This window comes from Periplaneta americana, chromosome 12 (genome assembly GCF_040183065.1).
Source record: "Periplaneta americana isolate PAMFEO1 chromosome 12, P.americana_PAMFEO1_priV1, whole genome shotgun sequence".
NCBI lineage: Eukaryota > Metazoa > Arthropoda > Insecta > Blattodea > Blattidae > Periplaneta > Periplaneta americana.
In genome coordinates, this window is record NC_091128.1 from 64,110,445 (window position 1) to 64,125,644 (window position 15,200).

Genomic DNA, 15,200 nt, shown 5'->3' on the forward strand with positions numbered 1-15,200 from the left:
CATTTTCTCAAAAACATCTATACTAATTCAATTATTTAATTTCTGTTTATCTTAACCAGTTCCTAAAACTTCATATGATAGCTTTTTAACTATTTTAATTATGTACTCATATAATTTTTGTGTATTCCCTTCAATATTAGTACCAATTGAAGGGTTCAGAGTCAAAGTGGGCCAAGCGCCATTTATTAAAAACGGAGAAAGCAAGGGTTAAAGTTAAGTGAATACCATAGTTTAATGAAGACTGACATATCATTTAGTTTTAATGTGTATACTTTATATTACTTGCTATATGTTTCTATTGAATTATGGTAATAACTTCATTTTAAACCTTGTTTTCTACGGTTTTAGTAAATGACGCTTGGCCCACTATGGTTCTGAACCCTTCAATTACTGTTTCCTAATAATATATTTTAACCTCAAAACTGGTGCCAAATTCATACCTTCAATATATTCAAAAGTGCGTCCAGAAAAACTAATCGAAATTGCTCATCGTCATGTGACCAATGACCTATTGATTACTCACCGATGTTTTCTGCCTAATGCGTCCAATGTTGCAAACAAAGAAGATACTCTCTTTATGTTACTTGTTATTATGCATTTTTATATCTTAACACAATTAAGTTTACATCGCTTCCAGCTAGGACATGCTAGTCTTTAATGGTAACCTTTAAATATTTCCTAGAAATGCAAGTTAATACAGGAAGAGTGAATTGGCAACGCAGCAGACATTCAGCCAGCATAGCAATCAGTTGTTTTGTAAGCAAAACCACATTCATTAAAAGCTGGGGGCCCTATTGTGCGACACGCAAGCTCGACTAACAGCGTTCCTTTGGGACATGTAACACAAATGATTCAAAATTACACTCCGCATATAAGCGCTGTCACGCACCTGTGTCTCGACGGGCTGGTCGCAGTCCTCGCAGAGATGCTGCTGGTCCTCACGGATGCTGCCGGCCGGTCCGCAATGTTGCCATCTGCTGCGGCTGGATTTGCTCGTTTCAGAACCCACTCCGGAGTCATTTCTCTCTATTTCTGCTGAGCTTTTTCGCACCTGAAAGCGTGATTAATTGCTATGAATTTCATTTTAGAAATGAGACTACTTAATGCCAAGACTTCTTGCAGTGTACATTCTGTTAAACCTCCTCCCTCAAAAAAGAAGAAGAAGAATTAGATAAAACATAACAAAAATTATTCCTAATGTAACATTTAGGAAGATGTGGCTCGGCTATGTCATCGTCATCAGAAACACGGCCGACTTGATGCTCGCTTCGCAAAGCGAAGGGAACATCAAGTCGGCTGTGTCAGAAAGTACTAAGTACAGGGAGATGCCACGTATGCTTTGACAGTAACAGAGGGTGGAAGAGCTGTGTGACAATAATCTGAAAGGTGGAGCGAGATCAATTCCAAGAAAGCTTGTAATATTAAAGACGAAACAGGACTTAGAAGTCTAAACCGTGTTATGATGATGATGATGGTTTGTTTCACCCTGGGACATAGAGGGTTCATTAGAAGTATCTTGTATATTCTGATTTCTTAAATTCTTGCAATTGCTTATAAATATATGAATATATAAATGTAGTAATCTTATATGAAAATAATAAAAACTATTGTACATTTCATATTGAATATATTCTTACAATTCTGTAATGCTATGCTTGTCGGCGACAAATTTAAGGTAATTGTTTGTTATAGCCTATTTCCAGTTGAGTCACTCAGTAGCACCTCCTCAGAGTCACCTCCTCATACTCATCCTCTTTCACAATAGCCCTGCCAAGACTCTGGAATTCGTTACCTGCTAGCATCAGGGACTGTCGAAATAAAATTCAATTCAAACGCAAACTTACTAGGCACTTGGTCAGTAATTGAGACTCGTTCAAACATGGTTTCTTGTAAATAGTTCTCTTAATCTATCACAAAATATTTCAATATCCGGTAATTTCATCACTATAGAATTTTGTTATTCTAGGTTTAATTTGTAATTTAATAAATACAAAAATATTCTTTGTTCTTAACTTCTATGATAAAATGTCTAGTTTTCATTAATCAGGTATTCTTGTCGTACTATAATTTTTATTGCAATTGTAATTGTAAATTTAATATTAATTGTAATCTTATTGTTCATGTTATAGTTGTAATCCCCTGGTAGATGGGCAGAGAAGGCCTGACGGCCTTATCTCTACCAGGTTAAATAAATAAATACTAATACTAATACTAATACTAGCATGAATTTTGTTTTGGTCTTTCGTAAGGGTCAGATTTGTATAATAAAGGCATTCTACTCTTCATTTCTAACATACTGACCTTCCGACATGCTTTTAAAAAGATTACCACATTTCTTATCTCATACATTCGACTTGTTATTGAGTAGGCTTACAGTACCGGAAAAGACGAACAATATCAGCACCAACATGATATCTAACAATCATCACACGTAGAACTGTGCACTTTTTGGAACGTCATCGGAAATGTCTCAATTGGCAAAACAACATATTCCCTGCAGTAACAATCATACTGTATCTGTAGGCTACGTTACTGCACGTGACAATGTTTTGGTCGGCGGGAAAAGGCACGTAAGTAAAAAATAATAATAATAATAATAATAATAATAATAATAATAATAATAATAATAATAATTTTTCAATAGATACTTCTTTTTTTTTAAATTACTCTTTACTGAATACAAGTATAATAATGAAATTCATGTATGTTGGTCAAAGTAAGACCCTTTTCAATTTAACATACAAGAAACTTCATTAATTTAAAAAATTAGAAAAAATCCTTGACTTATGTGATTAGGTAGTACAACAGAAAAATCAACTTTTTTTACTTATGTGGCTTTTCCGGCCGACCAAAGAATTATTCTGAGAATTCTTTCTCTGGAGACAACGGGCGTTAACGTCTGTTTCAAAGGCGAAATAACAGTGACTTTTTACTTTTGCATATTCACTAACCAATGAAAGATGCATTTTATATAAGTCTAAGGGAGATAAAAATAGAATTTTTCATGTATATTAATTTCTGTTTTACACTTCCAGTCTATGTTTGTGTGCACGCTTTACAGACCAACGTTTGATTTATTTCACTGTTTATAGTTTTCCAACGTTGCACTTGTTAACATTGCCAGTTTTTTTTTTTTGTGGAAAATGAAAACAAAGACAAAGATTCAGTCGAAGAAATTTTTCATACGAGTATACCCTATTACATTAAAAATCACGGAGAATAGAAATATATTCGTATATTTACACAATCAGTTAATGAATTTTCTTTAAATTGAATAAAATTTAGAAGCGCTTGTCGAATAGTGGAAATAGTTATGTAGGTAGAGATGATTAGAAAATAGCAAAATTCCATTTAATGTGTAATCCATATCAGGTTAGGATTACTATTTCTACCTGAAAGAGAAATATCACAAGAATAGGGATCCTAAGCTTTATTTTCTTTCGAAATAAACTCAGTCCAAATCGCCGTTGGTTTTACTTTGTCTCCTATATTCTTCGGCTGCCTATATTGGCATCTTTAACCTGAACATTTTCAATTTCAGTAAAAGTAAATAGTACAATTAGGTATAACAACCACGTGTATTTAACGAAAAAAAAAAACTAATAACCAATCAATTTCTTCTCAATTAGACTATATGTACGAAAAGGATGTTCGTAGCAAAAGAAATACTAACATTTGTTCATTATAAAATGTTTAAAGACAAAGATTAATGGACCTATACATTGTAATTCTTTCACTGTTATACAAATCTATAATATATAAGTTACATTAAGCAAGTTAACAGAAAACTACAATTCCAAGTCACACAGAGATTGTGTGCACTCGATGTGAGTCTCTGGCGTTTCGTCAGCCCACGCGAGTTATGTGAAAGGAAAAAGTTGAGACGGTGTCGGGTGGAGTTCCTGGGTAGCCCAGTTGGTAGAGCGCTGCTACGTTCAACCAGAGGTCCCGGGATCTATACCCGGCCTCGGAACATTTTTTCCCTTGAAATTATTCAAATCTGCTTTACCGGGAGCTTTATCTGAAAAACTGGATTTGCATAACCTTCAAGAAACTTCCTTTCCGGATGAAAATGCGCTCCGAACATGGCTTGACGAATTCTTTAACTCAAAACTACGCGCTTTCTAGAGGCGTGAAATCGAAAAACTACTGTAGCGTTGGCAGACTGTTGTAAATAGTGAAGGAGAATATATTGTTGATGATTAAATTCTCTGTTGTGTGTATCTGACGTGTTTAATAAACCTATGAAAAAAAACGCTACGAACTTTTGCAACAACTTAATATTATTCAGAGTGAAAGTACAGTACTTGGGTCTCCTGTGTTCTTTCTCACCGTAAAGCTCTCTAAAACAGAAAAAAGGTGACTTATTGGAAACTACTGCTCCGTAACGACCAGGTAATTCCTACACTTTATATAATATGTGGAATTTTATATCAGCTATTAAACTCGAGGTAAATTAACACTAGTCTAATGAAGTCCAACGCATTCATAATGCCATTACATAAAATCACGTTTCTTGCAGGGACTTGCAGACTTCAAAACGACTTCATAAACATATTATCTGAATTTCATTGCAAAAGTTCATCAAATTATTTTATCTTGCATTACTTTCCTTTACATTTTACTCGTAGTTTTATTATGAAAAACTGCACTCTAAACAATAGGCCGCCGGTAAACTTAAAGAATGCAGAGATCTTTCTAGCGCTGTAAGTAGACCCCTTTGTTTTTAAATTAACACTGTTACTTTCAGTGCGAGCTGAGTACCTCGTTGTAGAGAACGATGATACGGAAATGAACGCTAATTATCTTCATTTATATGCTTGCGTAAAAGTCGTGAAAACTAATTAAAATGCTGGTATTTTGTCCGGGAGAACCCCGCGAGGCGTTATGTGAAAGGATGCCATTACTTTCTCAGTTCTTCAGCTTGAGTCGCTCTGAATGCTCTATATTTTCGAAGTTGTAATTTCATAGCTGCAGTTCAAGGAAATGTTCATTCAACAGTAAATATTCCGCTGCTTTACAAGCATTCCTACATACAATTGAAACCACTGTATAATCGCAAAGATTACCTCGTTGGTTTTTTTTCCGAGATTTTTCCCAACTATAAGACAAATGTCAAGTAATTTCATGGCGAATCCTCGACCTCATCTGGCCGTGAGACAAGGGTGTCTATTTTACATAATAATAACAATAATAATAATAATAATAATCATCATCATCATCATCCGTGGCGCTACAGCCCGTTGAGGGCCTAGACCGACCAGCCGGCTGCTGGCCTCACGCCCACATGCCGAAGCAGAGGTGGACGATCATCCAACCAGAATGGAGGTATCGTGTGGTTAGCACGATGATCCCCCAGCCGTTATAGCTGGCATTCGCAACCGGATTTCGCTACTTATCGCAGCTCCCCAAGTGCATCACGATGCTGGGTGGGCAGTGGTCCCATACGCTGGCCGAAATTTCATGAGAAAATTTCTTCCCCCATGAGGACTCGAACCAGCGCGCATTCCGTAACGCGAGTCCTAGACAGGATGCCTTAAACCACGACGCCACGGCGCGGGACATATTTTACATAAACCTATATTAATAGGAAATAGCGTGGAAAATTGTCAAGCTAATATACAGAATTAACTTGATGTGAGGTAATAGTAATATTTATATAGCTCTGCTTTAAACTGCAGATATTTTTCAGCATCAAGCCACAGGCGAGTCTTCGATACCTGCTTGGGCAAATTACATGGTTGGTTTTATCCGAAATTTTTCCCAACTGTAAAGCGAATTTCAGGTGATTATAAATGGCTTCATCTTGCCAAGTATCATATCGCTATCATCATTTCATCGATGCTAATAGTTGATACAACACTGTCAAAAAAAACCGGTCGAAAAGTTACTCAGCGTCGAAATTGAGCGTTGGGGAGAAATTATCTGATGCCCTCAATAGAGGGTCGTTTTCATGTCGTAAACCTACGACATAAGGATCAACCCCACTCCCATCTCAGATAGAAGCAATAACAGGGATTTTTTCGTCATTTAAAATATATCCTCTCTCCCTTCTTCAACCCTAGGACCATGGAGCCAACGGCTAGCATCGTAACCACAGTGAACGATCCACAACTAACATGGAATGATCAGTTTTAACGGGGACGATGCGGGAAGAGCGGCTAGTGCTATGATACAGCACAGAAACAACCAGCTGGTATCAAATTGTATACAAATTTGTTGTTCCTGCTTTAATATGGAATAATTTTCCACCGACAGTTTGTCGGATGTGTGGTTAGGGCGCTGTGCGTAGGGGATCTGTGGCTTGCAAGTCATTCCATATGGAGGGTTAGCGACAGAGTGCTGCATTGGAGTTAAATCGCTCGCTTGAACTCGGTCGAGTGTCGCACCCTCGAGTGAAATAAGATCGGTCGTGATACGCTCGTAATAAATAGAAGCACAGTACAAGGTCATCTCATCGACATGTCTTATGTTGTATGGAAGGCGACAGATAAGATACACTTATGTTTTGCTCACACGGTAAAAATAAGGCTTTATTTTCAGTGTTTATGACAAACGTCTAATGGAACGTACCAAAACAGTAACATGAAGTTATAAATAAAATCGTATGAAAAACTTCGATATACAGTTATTGTTCCTAATTAATAATTATTCAATATTTGCTTTACCACATTCTCGTGATTGTGTTCTCCGTTTATAATAATTACATTTACATCCAATAACATCTATCAGATGTGGTAAAAACAAAATCATTCCTGTGTGTGGGGGGGGGGGAATTACCTACAACATTTATATTACATTTTAAAGCAAGTTTTGTAGTTGTACTATGGAGACGTTAGTTAAACACTGCAAAGTTTTGAAATGATAAACATCTATGATGTTACTACACAGTTCATCACTGTAACAAGAACGAATGTCTAACGCTCGGCTTATACCGTTCGAGGATTTATTGCTCGTGACAATTTTACCCATCATGCATGTGCGCTACCTATCGGATTATGCTATGAACTACTTGGGGCTCGAGCGAAAACGTCCGATGCAGACCTCTGATTAGAGCAATAGATTTCAATACGTCGCAGTGCTGGGCTATCCGTGCCCCCCCCCCTCAGTTAAATTCCATTCCATTCCATTCCATTCCATTGTCGGATGTAAGAGTAAATAAGCCATACAGGTCTAATTCAGATTTATCGATATGCATTACATGTGAGTTTGATGGACCATAGCAAAGGCTTGAGTTATCACTCTAATTATAGCTTTAGGCCTGTAAATTAGTTTATAGCCGTTACATTGAACGTTAATGCACATTCACATTTGCATTACTAGTTTCGCTATCAACTGTGTTGTGGGAACTTTAACACGGCGTTTAAAAGTCGCTGTTAAAAGTTTCCGACGGAAAGAAATTCAGAAAGAAATAGACCAGAAATAAAAAAGAGTAGCTTGCCTCCAGGCATGGTGAAAACTGACCTAACAACTAACTCGAGTGGAAGGGCGGCCACACCACAAGACCGACTGACATGACAAGCGCGTATTCTGTCGTGCGTGCAGCTATACGTTGGTTCTCGTATATTTTACAGGAATTAAACTCACAAAGAAAATACGTACAGCATATGGCAAACCTGTAGTTTGCATTAAAACTTACCTAAAACATAAAGTTTCTATTTAAATTTGTTCACACTCTAAATATTCTGCGTAACTGCCTTTTACTCAAGTTGGTGACCAGATGAGCCTTGCAGAACACATGACGGCAAGTCTTAAAATGCGTGTTAAATAGAAGAATAATATGAATAACTCTTTTATGTTCAAACTAAAATATGTTTAAAAACCAATACAATAGCAGATTTAACATGTGCTTTGATAAATAAAAAACAAGTTATCATTAACAAACACTTACAAAGCAGAAATGACATGACAGACGTTTTCGAAGTACGCCTACTGAAAGAAACAATATGAAAACATGCTCAAGTGTCTAATTTAAATGAAGCAATTTCAATAAAGATATACATTATTTTTTACAGTTCATTCACTTAAATTTTACGGAATATCTTAATGAAACTGCTTTTGATGTAATGCCGATTATGGGTCGAACTCCAGACCTCTCATATTCAAATATTAATTGAAAAATAGTTTGGACATCCATTATGGATTTAGTATAGAACCGGGTCTTCATGAATTTCATCGTCTATCTACAACCAAGCATTCATCAGCAGTCTCCAACGGGTCTGAATGAAAGACAGGAGTTGAGATGATGTTTCAAAATAATTGACAATACAAAGTATGTATCCGATAACATCAATCAGTCTTGCCTTCTTGTAAAGTATTTAACAGTCGCTGTCATTATAGGTACACTAACCTCATGTTACTAGACGGTAAGAGTTTTTTAATATATAACTTGCCACAGACACACGTGAAATGAAATACACAATATAAGAGTGACATTAGTAACGTTCCGCCATTACAATTTGCCAGTATCCTATGCTTACGTAACAGAAATACTTTTTTTCGTCGTTCAAATCCGTCTTGCAATAAAAGACTATACCTGCAGTTGAGAACATGTCACTTCAGAAACATCCTGGCCATGTCATTCCCTCTGATTTTACTCATCATTTCAGATATATCTGACCAAGTTATTCCCTGTGACTTTGCTCATTATTTCAAATGTATCTGACCAAATCATTCCCTGTGATTTTGCTCATCACTTCAGATGTATCTGACGAAGTCATTCCCTGTGATTGCTGCTCATCATTTCAGACGTATCTGACCAAGTCATTCCTTGTGACTTTGATCATTATTCCAAATGTATCTGACCAAGTCATTCCCTGTGATTTTACTCATCATTTCAGATGTATCTGACCAAGTCATTCCCTGTGACTTTGATCATTATTCCAAATGTATCTGACCAAGTCATTCCCTGTGATTTTGCTCATAATTTCAGATGTATCAGACCAAGTCATTCCCTGCGACTTTGCCCATTATTTCAAATGTATCTGACCAATTCATTCCCTGTGATTTTGTTCATCATTACAGATGTATCTGACCATTTCATTCCCTGTGATTTTGCTCATCATTCCAGATGTATCTGACCAAGTCATTCTCTGTGATTGCTGCTCATCATTTCAGATGTATCTGACCAAGTCATTCCCTGTGACTTTGATCATTATTTCAAATGTATCTGACCAAGTCATTCCCTGTGATTTTGCTCATCATTTCAGATGTATTAGACCAAATCATTCCCTGTGACTCCCCATTATTTCAAATGTATCTGACCAAGTCATTCCCTGTGATTTCGCTCATCATTTCAGATGTATCTCACCAAGCTAGTCCCTGTGATCGCTACTCATCATTTCAGATGTATCTGACCAAATCATTCCCTGTGACTTTGCTCATCATTACAGATATATCTGACAGTCATTTCCTGTGATTTTGCTCATAATTTCAGATGTACCTGACCAAGTTATACCTTGTGATTTTGCTCATCATTTCAGATGTATCTGACCAAGTTATGTCCTGTGATTTTGCTCATCATTTCAGATGTATGTGACCAAGTAATTCCCTGTGATTGCTGCTCAGATGTATCTAACCAAGCCATTGCCTGTGATTTTGCTTATCATTTTAGATGTATCTGACCAAGTCATTCCCTGTGATTGATTTTGATAAATATACTCCATGCTGCCACATACTTTCCATTGGTTGATAGTTATTTGTCACAAAGTTGACACATATATCTCTGCATGTAAGCCACGTTGCTTTTCAGGTTTCTGCGAGTTTTTCTTTGAGAACAGTAGCTGTGAATTTATCGAGGTCCTTCTAAATCTACAAAATGCTAATTAACAGGACAGAAAAAGGAGTAACAGAATATGATTACGATGTTTTAACATTGTGCCTATGTTTTCTGATATCTTGGAAACCGGTAGAAAATCGTCATGCGTAACAAGAATTATGACTACAGTCCTGCGTTTGGTTACTTCGAGTACAAGTTAGGTGTACATGGGTCATCTGTTGGTTACGCTTGGAACGGAAAGCTCTGGCTCGTCTCCCCGCTCCGTTTCGAGTGTTTCCATCTGCTTGCATATTCGTATAGACATTGAACAATGAGAATAGTACTCACGTATAAAATATATTGTCACGTGAATTTAATAACAAACTAAATATTTATTTAAAGCTACCTTAAGGGCAACAGAAGATTATTCTCAGAATAAGTAACACGCATCTAAATCCTAGATAGGCCTACTCCAAGCTTATAGCTTTGTTTCATTTCGGCATGTTCGCTGAACAGCAGACCTGAAGTGTGTACGCCGCGCTATATTCCATACATACTTATACTGTTGCGGATTGCTCGGAGCTTCTAGGTAACCAAACGCAGAACTCTAGTTATGACTGATGAGAAACACGAATTAAATATTATGTACTCGTATGTTAATATTGTTTATAAAAGTCAAGTACATGAGCTAAACAGAAATAACAATCAGAAATTAGGAACTTCGGCTATCTGCATAGTATTGTAATAAAAATTGAACTGGTAACATGTCGTTAGCTATCCTTGACAAATATCGTGAACGTATGCTAACTCGTGCTCGTATAAGAGACTGCAAACTTTTCATTCTATGCGCGAAGTTTGTAACCAAAATAAAAATGCAAAATGTTGGGAACTATAAGAAAGAAACGAAATTGAACTGAGTTAAATTAAACATTTAAAAGTAGTTAGGTATTTGTTAAGTTTGAGTAAAAGTGAAGAGACATCAAATGGTCAGAGTGTAGTACCAATTTTTCAGATTTCGTAACTTGCATGTGAGAAATAATAATAATAATAATAATAATAATAATAATTATTATTATTATTATTTATTTATTTATTTAATCTGGCAGAGCTAAGGCCAGTAGGCCTTCTCTTTGCTACCCAGATCAAATTTTAATTGAATGCAATATTGGTTACACAATATTTAGATCGTAAAACAATATGAAAGTGAATAATGAAAGTTAGATAGGTAATGTTAGTGAGATAATAATAATAATAATAATAATAATAATAATAATAATGAGATAATTTAAATATTTATTCTGTGATATATATATATATATATATATATATAAAACCGTTAAACATTGAAAAACTTGTCACAGTTAATGAATAATTAATATTTCAGGAGAAAAATTCTCCCCGCCGCCGGGGATCGAACCCGGGTTCTTGGTTCTACGTACCAAGCGCTCTGACCACTGAGCTACGCCGAATTCAATCCACAGCACCGGATCGAACCATCCTCCTCCTTCAATGTTTCCATTTATGGCCTGACTCCAAGTTAGGCATATAATATGATGACGTAGCCTATATGTCCAATGCCAACTGCTATTATTTTAGGAGCGCACTCAGCTGAGTGACTTATTTGGCCGGGATTCCGCAGTTAAGTGCACAGAAATCTGTACAGATATATGCACTGCTAGCTATGAGAATGTAGACTTATTAATTTGTCATAGTTAGCAGTGCAATGTCTGTATAGATTTCTGTGCATCCAGGCCAAATAAGTCACTCAGTTGAGTGTTCTCCTAAAATAATGGCAGTTGGCATTGGAGATATACGTCAACATATATACCTAACTTGGAGTCAGGCCACAAAGGGAAACATTGAAGGAGGAGGACTGTTCGATCCGGTGCTGTGGATTGAATTCGGCGTAGGTCAGTGGTCAGAGCGCTTGGTACGTAGAACCAAGGACCCGGGTTCGATCCCCGGCGCCGGAGCAAATTTTTCTCCTCTAATATTAATTGTCAATATTACAGATATTATTCTGTATGACAAATTAATAAGTCTATATTGTCACAGTTATATTTGTTAACGAGAATTGTTTGAAAAATATTTCCTCAGTCTATTCTTAATTTGGTTTGAGGTCTGACAGTCTCTGACATTACTCGGTAGGGAATTCCAAAGTCGACGAACAGCCACAGTGAAAGAACATGAATATGAGGATGTTCGGTGGGAGGGAATGGATAATATTGAGGAGTGTTGTGATAGTGTGTCTAGATTATAGTGGATGGATAAATTTCGAAAACGAGACATGTGTGTAGGAGTAAAATATTTAGCAACATAATATAAAACACATCCAATACAAAAACGGTCAGCGATAAAAAAAAGTTTCCTTTTTGTCTATATGACATCAAATAAGAAGAACAGCCAAGTTTTTAATGCGGACAAATTTAACTGCTGCCATTATGCAATTATAACTAAGGCTTACCTTGCTTGGAGACGAAGGAGTGTCCCCGATGTTGGAAATAATAAGGTTGCAGCTGTCTTCGCTGGAGTCACTAGCGTTGCTCAGATGACTGACTCTGCTGCTTAGATCGCCGAGATCCAGCGAAGAATTCCTCTGGTGACAATCCCCTCCCTCTTCTTCATCGTGCAATGGCTTCTCGTCAATAATATCAACAATTTCTTCTCCGTTTGTGCTACCGCTGAAATATATTTCTTCCTGTACTATACCACGCTCCTTTGCACCAACGAGGTAGCTAAGAATGTCGTACTTGGACGCTCCCTCAAAGATCGATCTTGAGCTCCTCTTACTTTCTTCGAGGTCGTCTAGTGAAGGTGGGGGTGATAAAGGTAACGGCGGAGGCGTGTCTGGTATCTCTTCATAGATGGGATCCTTGATACTCTCGTAGATGTTCTCGCCTTCTGCTTCTTTACACAATGTATTGCAGGATTCAATCTCCTCTGTTCGTAGCTCTACTTTCTGTTCTTGGCTGTCTTTCTCCGTTTCCGGGTCATCAGATTTGTTGAGAGGAAGAGTAAGAAGCAAATGGGAAGTATCAATGTCGGTATCTTCTTTGCCAGCAGTTTCTTCAGTCTCGGGCTCAGCAGAATACGGGACTGTTTCACACTCACTGTCTTCGCGAGTGGGACTCTCATCATCCGGCTTACAATCTTTAGCGGTTGATTCGTGATCATTTCCTTTAGACTCGCCGCCTTCATCGCATTCAACGGGAGAATCCATTTCGGTCTGGAAAACATCGTCATCTTCTTCGTGCTCGATCACTGTTGGCAATGTATCGTCAGAGCTCTTTGAAACAGAAGTCGTAGTAGATGGAACGTTAGAGTACAAAGGACTGTAATTGCTTGAATTGGGGTCTATTAATTTTGAAGCTGCAATAGCCATAAAATAGTCCCCTTCTTTCAACGCTTCAGATCCTACATCATCATCATCATCTTCTTCTTCTTCTTCTTGCAGCTCTATCAGTTTATTAAGCCTTTCCGTTGGTGAGGAAGCCAACGCAGAACCCTCATCTGATATCTTATCCTTCTTGCCGCATACATGCGGAACTAGATTTCTTCGAACAGCTTCAACGGGGTTTTTGAGAGCATCTTCATCATCCACAACCTGGGATCCGGAAGGCACATTAATTCCACGGGATTTAGATGTCAAGGGAATTGAAGATGTTAGTTCTTCGACACTATCTTCTTTCTCATCTGCTACTGTTATTGTACTCTTAATAGTGGTGTTGTCATCTATGGCAGTACAAGCGGAATCATCTCTCCAACAATTAAGTATCATATTATCATTTCTCTCGCCAGTTTCATTATGGTCCACTATCAACAGCGTCCTTTGTACTTGTGGATCTGGAGACACTGGAATTACATTAACTTGACTCGGAGACGACGACAGCATCGTCAAGGAACTGCAATTATTTCTGTTATATATTTTATTTGAGTTATGTGTGGACGGGTGCGATGTATCAATAATTGTACACGAGGAACTTATATTTGTTGGCTTCTGGTTTTGTAACAGTTGATCAGACACACCTCCGACACTAATTGTAACTTTGTTGCTACTGTCTTTTTTAATGGGAGACGTGTTGTCATTGCTCTCATGAACTATGAGTGATGTTACAGAAGCATTTACATTGGTACTGTAACCATGACGACGAAGCTCGTCAGTAGTTTCGCCACTGTTGATGAGGATGGAAGTTCTCCTTTGCGGTCCCGGGCTAACGTCTACAACTGATTCGTCTCCTTTGATCTGCAGACGATGTACATCTGCCAATGGAGATCCTGGAGCTGACGCCGATGTTACGTTAACAATTGTACACATTTTGTTGTCATTTCTATCTAGACTTTGAGATTTAGTACTGACATTGGATTTCGTTTCATCCTGATTGGGGTGATTTCGATAAGTCGTCAATGTTGTAATGGAACTCATTTCTTTATGACGTGCAGTATCCTTTTGATCTTCAGAATGGTTTTCAACGTGGACTACAAGCTTAGGTATGATCGGACCAGGACCTGGGTCGCTGTGTCGGTGTTCCTTTCTCTTCACACTGATATTTATAACATCTGTTACCTCACAGGGAGATGAATCTGTGAGTGGTGACCAAGACACCGGACGGATATTTGATGGCACAGATGTTTCGGCATCAAATGGCGATTTATTAATTTTAGAGATAGAAGAGGCAATCTTTCTTTGTTTTGCGTTAGACTTAATTGAGAACTGACGTGCTTGTTGATTCATTTGTTCTATTTGTTTCTTGGTAAAGGGAAAGATCTGTCTGGGTGGAAGTTCTGGAAGACCCTGTTTAATGCTCTCTGAAGTGAGAGCGAAGGATGGCGGTGGCGGTGGAGGTGGCGGCTCCTTTGGACGTGGTCTTCCGGGACTCAGCATGCGCTGTGGACGTTTCGGGGCTCCCACATTATCTAATCCGGAGTCGCTGCTAGTGTACGTGCCTGGAGAACCAGGGTCGCTGAATACTTGGCGGATATCAGGACGTCCCGGCCGCAGACGTAGCCGCATAGTGTCATTAAACAGAAGAGCAGCTCCGTCGGAACGCTGCGTCTGTCGGCAGCTGTCACCACGCAGCTCACGATCGCTCTGGCTGCGGCGGAGAGTCACGAGACTCCTGCGGGGCCTCTCCTTCAGCAAGCCTCGATCTGTAACAAGTGAAGAAGCGTTGTTGTAAAAGTCAGACTTTCGAAATTATATCACATAAATGGTTTAATGTTAACTGCAAGATCTCGCGGCCTTACAAGGGATCTCGGAACTGATGGTAAAATCTATGACAACTTCAAAACTCTTGGCTACCTGTTTCATTTCGAGGCTCGATATTTCACTGAATTTAGAAATTTTGAGAACATAAACAATATGGGTGCGCCTGAAGGAACGAAGAACAATACATCACTGCCTTTTCTATATAGAATCATGCACATTTCTACTCGAAATTGTCTG

General features: G+C 38.0%; 1 protein-coding gene across 1 annotated transcript in view; it reads right to left on the reverse strand.

The window, feature by feature from the left end:
* RhoGEF64C (Rho guanine nucleotide exchange factor at 64C) overlaps positions 1 to 15,200 on the reverse strand; it is a 599,366-nt gene that overhangs the window by 77,310 nt on the left and 506,856 nt on the right. Inside the window, exons 4-5 of the mRNA XM_069841434.1 lie at positions 12,222 to 14,905; positions 890 to 1,051 (exon numbers count right to left, since the gene is read on the reverse strand). Coding sequence (XP_069697535.1) covers positions 890 to 1,051; positions 12,222 to 14,905 — 2,846 coding nt within the window. The remainder of the gene's footprint in view (positions 1 to 889; positions 1,052 to 12,221; positions 14,906 to 15,200) is intronic.